The sequence below is a fragment of the Microtus ochrogaster genome, linkage group LG5 (genome assembly GCF_000317375.1).
Source record: "Microtus ochrogaster isolate Prairie Vole_2 linkage group LG5, MicOch1.0, whole genome shotgun sequence".
Lineage (NCBI taxonomy): Eukaryota > Metazoa > Chordata > Mammalia > Rodentia > Cricetidae > Microtus > Microtus ochrogaster.
The window spans coordinates 40,522,098-40,530,437 of record NC_022031.1 but is presented as its reverse complement, the minus strand read 5'-3'; the positions used below and the strand labels follow the sequence as shown (position 1 = coordinate 40,530,437).

General features: G+C 48.1%; 1 protein-coding gene across 2 annotated transcripts in view; it reads left to right on the top strand.

Moving 5' to 3' along the window:
- The first annotated feature begins 1,528 nt into the window (after positions 1-1,528).
- The window catches only part of Slc25a51 (solute carrier family 25 member 51), a 9,902-nt gene continuing 3,090 nt past the window's right edge, over positions 1,529-8,340 (top strand). Inside the window, exons 1-2 of one of the 2 annotated variants that reach the window (XM_013351922.2) lie at positions 1,529-2,550; positions 6,162-6,273. In XM_013351922.2, the coding sequence (XP_013207376.1) occupies positions 6,265-6,273 (9 nt within the window). In that variant the 5' untranslated portion in view covers positions 1,529-2,550; positions 6,162-6,264. The other variant, XM_013351923.2, reaches the window with a different exon arrangement.

The following is an 8,340-nucleotide window of genomic DNA, read 5'->3' as shown; positions in this document are numbered from 1 at the left end:
GTCTCTCAAGATTACCCCCAAGACTACAATCTAACTTTATCTTCAGCTAGCTCCTGAAACACAGTCACTAAACCAGCTAATGCTGATTCTTCTCTTCCTGGTTAGATTTTTGGCTATTTTCTTCCTGCTGGGGAGGTCTGGATTTACCCAGGTCTTTCAACACCTTTATGAGTGAGACCACATTCTGACTTCTCTGTGTGTGGAAGAGGCAGACGAGAGGTGTCAAGTCTTGCCTGAGGTGATCAGAGGAAGCCACTAGGACCTAGGATACCATGTTCTGTGAAACCTTGATGGTGACCAGGACAGACAGATTTCTGGAACACAAGGATGTGCAAACCATGAGAAATTGCACAGGACAACATCCTCCAGCGTTAGCTAGGGATAAGGTCAGTGGCAAGGCGGAGGAGCCAGATGGTGGACTGTCCTGTGTACCACGTTAGGGAGAGCGGTGTGACAGGGAAGACTGCTAACCTGAGGAGCCGTGTGAACACACCTGGGCTACATGTCCCCGTGGAGGCTGCAGGTATGCAGAACAGTTTGTGGATCTGAACAAAAGACAGAAGAATGAAGGATGGGGACTGAAATGGAAAGCTAGCCTTATGAGGAATTCTGATTTTAAAAATAAGAGGGTTTTTGATCTTTAGCAGATAGGCAAGAACAGAGAGCAAAGTCCCTGGTGGCTCCTGACAAGACGCTAGAGGCCTGCACTGTGTTCTGGAGCACAACAGGACTTGCTGGCTCTACTCCAGACACGAGTGTTCTTGTGATGATGGATTTTCACACTTTTTAATCAGTTACGCTCCAGTTGTATGTTTAATCTCAATCTTTTCCTTTTCTACCTGCCCCCAACACACAGGAGAATAACCTTCCCATTATAAACTGAAATTAATGATTTATGCTTATGAATACACTGGATACCTGCCTGGTTTCTTTGCTTTTTGAACAATACAATAATACATTCGAGTAGAAATTCACAGGTGCCAAAGCAAACATAATTTTGAGGTAAATGCCCTTTCCCCAACTGTTGTCTGATTAATATTGTTCTAAACCATAGTGTGACCTTGTCATTATTCTGTGATCCAAACCCCCCTGTCCCTTGTGCATCTGTCAGGGGAGGTTTGTACTAACAGCCCCCCCCCCATCTGACCTTTAAATCTCCTTCTGCTGCTGTAGTGACTTCCTCTACCAGCCCACATTCCATCCGCTCATCCTCTGTGACCCAGTTCCAACACCGTGATCCCTGGTTCCCTCTCAAGGGGAAAAGCCCTCTTACTTTGGCTTTGGAGGCTTTGATTTTGTCCTCTATCAGGCTGAACTCCCTTAGAGAACCCTGAGCAGGTGCCTACCTCCTCAAAGGGGTGTCCCTAACTGTGTGGCAGAGGACGCTATCAGTGTGATCCAACATAAAATGACATATTTTAAGAACTGAGGGTTGGGTGCTGGAGAGGTCACAGTTAAGAACATGTACTGTCTTACAGAAGACCTGACTGTGGCGCCCACACGGGACCACCCAGCCATCTGTAATTCCTGCACCAAGGAGCCCAAAGCCCTATTCTGGCTTCCTGGACACCTATACACATGCACTAACATTAAACCTATTGGAAAAAATGTTTTGTAATGTTTTTACGTTTATAGATCCGATTGAGTGATTGTCTAGGTGAACTCTGTGTAAGATAAAGATGCTTTGCAACACCAAAAGTTTGACATGCATGTTTGCTGACGCAAGGAGGCGTGGTTTCCGAGGGGAGGTGTGGTCTTCCACGTCTTCCAAACAGGTAAACACTGGGCAGGCTGGGGACATTGGCCTAGAGACGATCCTTAACGGTGGAATTACCCCAATCTTATGTGGCAGGCACGTCACACATTTACGAGTCTGCCAAAGAGCCTCCCCCAAGCAGGGTGACCTCTTCGGTCAAATTCTCACATTTGTCGTCATCGGCCCTGTGCAAATCAGAACCTTTGCACGAATGTCACAACACCGGGGAACACATTCGCGGAAGAGATGAGTAACTTGCCCAAAGACACTCAAGAAGTGCCAGGGCTATAATTCCGACCTGGGTCTCCATTAACGTGTGGCATCGTGCGCTTTCCAAGACCCCACAAACTGTGAGCTTCTAAGGAAAAAGCGGCTGTGTATGACCTCAGGCAGACACGGGTGTCCTTGTGGAGTGCGGTGACAAAGAGCTCTGCACCAAGCTTTGAGAACACTGAGCCTTCACGCACGCGCTATCTACATCCTTGGGTCTCCAGAAACTCGACAGGCCCCACGCTGGCTGTTTATGGCACAGCGAGGCCACCGTACAGCCTCGGCTCACAGTGAGGGGACTGGTGGCACCCCACACCCGGTGACGGGCGTGACAGAGTCGCTATCGGGCCCGAGGCAGCACAGGGCAGCCCCAGCGGCCGCCACCCTCGGAGCAAGGCGGGGTCCTGACCACGTGATCCGACGCCGCTGCTTCTTCCCACCCCTGCCTGGGTCGGGCCTGGTCTGCGCGGGCGCGGGCTCGCTCGCTCGCCGGCCGTCCTGCGGGCGGGCGCCCGCGGCCGTGGGTGAGTCCCGGGTGGGGTGGGGAGCGGCGGCCCGTGTGCCCCGGCTTCTGGAGAGACAGGTGGGGGGCTTGAAGCGGGGCCAAGCGAGCTCCCACGGCCTGCTCGCGCATCGCGCCGGGGGATCCGGCGGCGCCGGCCCAGGGCCCGGTCATGCTGCGCGCAGCGCGCTCGGGCCGGGAGGCGCCCGCAGCCTGGGGCGGGGAGCCGCAGGCCCCGGAGGGAATCGGCCTTTGTCTGCGCCCCCCGCGAGATCGCGGCGATCCGTGGTTCCCCGTGGTGCTGGCGATCCCGCCCAGCGTCTTCCGGTCCTCACGGAGTGCGCAGATGGAAGCCTGGAGAATGCTCGTTCCGAGACACCATGTTGTTGCGGCGGGCCGTAAACAGTGGAACTGAGCGGGGCGGGTGGGCGGGCGACAATTGTTCCATTCTGTCTGGATTGTTAGTGTCAAGTTTAGGTAGAGGGTGTCAGCGCCTCAGCCATATTTACGTCTTTTAGCCTAACCTTTGCCTTGGCCCCTACGGGCTGCGCAGCTGGTCCTAGTGCCCACCTTATGCTGTTTGTTTTTTTCCTGTAGTCTGTTGAACAGGCATGCCCAAATGGACCTCCGGGCCTTTGCTTTGAAAGGATTCCTAGAATCGGGTGCAGGGCATACGAGCAGCAGACCAGAGGCGCCCCTTGTGTGAATTCTGGTGACAAATCTGACAAGAATTGACTCGAGTCTCCTTTGTCAGATAGAAGGACGCTGAGATGGTGGAATTTCGTCAAAGATGTTGCTTTGTGTTTGCACCGGCAAAATCCTGCTGTCGCTCATACTTGACCCTCCTAACCTTGTTTTTGAACGCTGACTCAGACCTGCTGACTAGTGGAAGTTCACATCCTCTGAGAATTACAGTCACCCTCTGCCCTGCGTTTGGACAAAGACCTTTGTCCTAAGGTCCCTTCTGAGTTTTGCATATCCCTTTGGGCTGCAAGTTACTTTGGGGATTTAGAACTTGCGCTGTTTCTTACAGCACAGAAGTTTGACCCTTGGGTGAAAGTTGACTTTGCTCCCTTACCTGGTGGTGCCTCATGCAGCAGACTAGAGCAGTTACAGTAAATAGATTTTGTAGTAAATTGCAAAGGATTATCATTTCTGCAGAGTTAAGCAGAAACCAGTTTAGCAGGGTTTGGTCATGTTCAGAGTATAGTAATCAAACATGGCATGTTTTAAATTTTTGAAGAAACATTTGGGGAGGGGAGCGGCTCTGATGTGCCGCTGTGCCCTGGTGGAGCTCAGAGGACTCTCCAGAGTCAGTCTTTGTTCCATTGTGAGTTACTGGGCTTGAACTCCGGTCACCAGGCTTGGCAGCAAGCTCCTTTGCCTGATGAGCCTGCTCCCCATTTTCTCAGCTCCTAACAGGACGCTGCTGTTGTCTTTCCTTCTGTTGCTGCCTTAAGTCCCTGGGCCTGCACTGCAGAGACAGTTGTTAAAGGCTGGGCTCACAACCTAGTCATACCACCCTCCACCCTCATGGGTGGGGTGCCGTTTATAGGAAGTCAGTCTGAAGTCTGGGATGTTTTCAAAACATTACTTCTTGCCAGGCATGGTAGTGCTCCCCTTTAATCCTAGCACTCGAAAAATAAACAAAAATTACTTTTTTCTGTATAGAACTTTTAATATTTAATAATATAAATGTTCAACAATATTCCTAAGATTCCTTATGATAGTTTGAAAAGAGGTCCATTAGTAACTGACTTGTAGTCCAGGCTGGCCTTGAACTCAGAGATGACCTGCCTCTGCCTCCCAAGTGCTGGGATTAAAGGTGTGCATCACACCAGGCCAAATGGAGCAATTTTAATTTACAGAATTTTGTTAAGCAACAAAAGGACCAGTTCTATAAAAACAAAAACTAAATGTGGCCTTTGTTTTGCGGTGTTGAGAGGATTGAACACACAGTAGGTAAGCATTCTTGCCGGACATCTCCAGACATGAACGAAGTTTTTATTGTTGAAGTGCACCGATAAATTGAGTTTGTTCAGGACCATAGGTGTGAACAGCTAGTCAGTGCCAGCTTAAGAACTTAAAGTCTATATTGTTAGCTGTTCGTGGTGGCAAATGCTGGCCACCCTCTGCTACATACATACAGGCCAGCCTTGGCTAGATGGTAAGACCCTGTAAATAAAGTGTTCAGGGCGTAAAACTGAAATAGTCTTTGAATTTATAAATTGTTAGGATCTTATGTGATTGTGTAAATTTTGTTGATTTGAGGGTTTTGTTTGTTTGTTTGTTTTTTTTTTTTGAGACAGGGTCTCTGTAGTCCTGGCTTTCCTAGAGCTTGATATGTAGACTAGGCTCTGCCTCTGAATGCTTAGAGTTGAGATTAAAGCTTGGGCAACCACGCTTGGGGCTTTTTGTTGACTTTAATGTTAACTATGAAACTAAAAATTTACAAGACATATCAGGCATTTCTGTGCCAGGTTTTAATCTTTAAAATCTTGTATAGTCTAAGATTGGCAAACATGAGCTAGTCTTATATTGTCAAGTGTAGTACTGCTAAGAGTTTTCAGTCAGGTGTGGTGGCGCACACCTCTCTCTCAGCACTTGGGAGGCTGAGGCAGGCGGATCTGTGTGAGTTTGAGGCCAGCCTGGTCTACATAGATAGTTCCAGTTTAGCTGGAGCTACTTAGAGAGATCCTGTCTCAAAACAAAAACTAGTTTTTAGATGGGCACAGAAGTGCCTATAATTACAGTAGTTAGAGGCTGAGGCAGGAGGATTACGAGTTTATAACTAGGGTGAACCAGACTATAAAGCAAGACCTGGTCTCACACTAACAAAAGGTTTTACCTCGTGTCTGTCAACTGGAACCATAAAAGCATGGATGGTGAAGATCATACAACTAACCGTTACCAGGCTCAGTATTTGGCAGACCTTTCAAGTGCCTATGGGACATTATTTTAAATCCACCATATTAAGTTACAAACCTCCGTACATTAAAAATGAAAGGGACTGACGGTGCCTCAGAGGTTAAGAGCATACACTGCTCGTCGAGAGCCTGTGCCTGACTTGGATTCCTAGCGCCCACATCAGATGGCTCAGCCCATAGAACCCTGACTACCGGGGGGCCTGATACCTCTCCAGGTACCTGCACTCATGCATAGACCCTCGCAGACACACACATGCACACGCACATAGTTTAAAAATGAAAGGGAAGTAATATTGTCTCATTCTGTAGAGGTTTGGAGTCACATCAGATGTCCAATTTGTTGTTGTGGAACTGGGGAGGTGGGCAAGAGTGTTGGCAGTCAGTGAAGAGTTGGTTCTTGGTTGGGTATTAACACATTAACACTGGTTACTGTGCTCAAGGAAAGGGGAACAAATACAGTTAGACACGAGTACAGAAATTAAACCAGGGGGCTGGAGAGATGGCTCAGAGGTTAAGAGCACTGACTGCTCTTCCAGAGGTCCTGAGTTCAATTCCCAGCAACCACATGGTGGTTCACAACCATCTGTAATGAGGTCTGGTGCCCTCTTCTGGCCTGCAGGCATACACACAGACAGAATATTGTAAACATAATAAACAATTATTTAAAAAAAAAAAGAAATTAAACCAGGTTTTTTTTTCTTTTAAGGAAATGCAGCTGTCAGTATTGACTCCAGAAGAGAGAAGGTTAACAATGGAGGACGTTGGGAAGGTTACCAGAAAGCTGTCGTCATCAGTGCCAGGCTCGGTCCATGTCACAGGTGAGTTCTTAGAAACTCTGAAGTACCAGATTGTCCCACAGTGTGATGAAAGACCACGGATTTGCTCTTAGAAAGCCAGTGGAACAGCTCTGGAACTTGATGTAAAAGTCAGAAACTGGGGTCTCTGGGGAACAGTGGTAGGAAGTGGAAGGCAGAATACTAACAAGTGGAAGTTGGGAGGTTGGCTTCGTGGCAGAGTCCTAGCTCAGCCCCCACCGAAAACCAAAACAAAAGATCTTGGCAAATGCTGTTTAGTTAAAGGATATTTGGCCATAGCCAGGAGGGTCATCTCCATGTGCTGAGGCTGGGGCACAGCCTTTGACTGGCAGCAGCTGCTTACAATGCTTTGACTTTCTCTTCTGTGCAGGGCTAAGCTGCAGTATCAGCCCTACTTTGGCTCTTTTGACTTTTTGATACGTGTTTAATAGGAACTGCACCTTAAATGATTTTCACTGGCTAGTGATCTGAGTGTCACGTGCTCCTTCACTGATGGCAAGAGCAGTGAGCCACAGCAGCAAGCAGCCAGTACTCCTTGCTAAAATATGGTGTTCGCTAGGTTAGGTGTTCTAACTCTCTTCGGAGACTGGGGGTAAAGCCCAGTGGTTGACCATGTGAATGGCATGCATGAAGCCCTGGGTTTAATCCCCAGCACCAAACATAGATAAATGCATTTCTGACCTATTTTTATCTCATAATGGATTTATGAGGATACAACCTGAAGAACATCTTCACATCAAATAAACACTTCAAAACAGAACAGTGACATAGTTCAGCCTTGTTGAGCGCCTGCTGTGCTCCGGACCACTTAAGGGTGCTCTCCGTGTATTAACTCAATGAGTTGAGCCAGTCTCTGAGGTAGGGAACTTCTGTGTCTCATAAACAAGGTAGCCGTGACTTGCCATGCGTGGTAGAACTGGGATTTTGATCCAGATAACTAGTAGGGTCTAAGGCTCTACTAGTGCCCATTTCATAGCTTTAATAGCAGTTGACCAAAGTTCAAGGTAAGTTCCAATTGTAGGTGCAGGTGGAACACGGGTCCCTGTTGAGGCAGGAGCTCCTAATAATTCCCCTGCGTGTGCTGTGTTCTGTCACAGTCTATAGCTTCTGACTCTTCTCTTGGTCCTGCCTTCTGCTTTCTCTTTAATGGCTTGTGTTTGTTTGTTTTAAATATTTATTTATTATGTATACAGTGTTCTGTCTGTATGTAAGCCTGCTGGCCAGAAGAGGGCACCAGATCTCATTACAGATGGCTTTGAGCCACCATGTGGTTGCTGGGAATTGAACTCAGGTCCTCTGGAAGATCAGTCAGTGCTCTTAACCCCTGAGCCATCTCTCCAGCCCTGTTTGTTTGTTTGTTTGTTTGTTTGTTTGTTTGTTTTTGAGACAAGGTTTCTCTGTGTAACAGCCTTAACTGTCCTGGAACTAGCTCTTGTAGACCAGACTGGCCTCGAACTCACAGAGATCTGCCTGCCTCTGCCTCCCGAGGGCTGGGATTAAGGCGCGTGCCACCACTGCCTGGCCTTTTTAATATTTTTTTTCTGTTAGCGGTTTCCAGCAGCATAGTGTGACATTGGAAGAAAAACTTAAAGAATTTAAGAGGCTTTTGTTTTTGTTCAAATCAAAGGCCTAGACAGTTTGTCTGACCAGTTTAATTTCCCATGGACACTGTGCAGTGTGGCTTAGGTTTGTACTTCCCACCTCTTGAGTGGTGCTGCTGTGAGCATGGGTTATACCCCTGCAGCTGAGATGCCGACCCTTTGGTATTCTATGTGGAATTTATCAAGAGCCCCTGTGCTGTTGTCCGTCGCTCGACCATTTTACAGTACCACTAATAGTGCACCAGAGAGCCTATGTCACAGCCCCTCTAGTGCTGTGTTTGTTCTTGTTGGGTTTTGTGGCCTTTTTAAAAGGTGTATTTGTGGCCGGGCGGTGGTGGCGCACGCCTTTAATCCCAGCACTTGGGAGGCAGAACTCTGTGAGTTCGAGGCCAGCCTGGTCTACAAGAGCTAGTTCCAGGACAGGCTCCAAAACCACAGAGAAACCCTGTCTCGAAAAACCAAAAAAAAA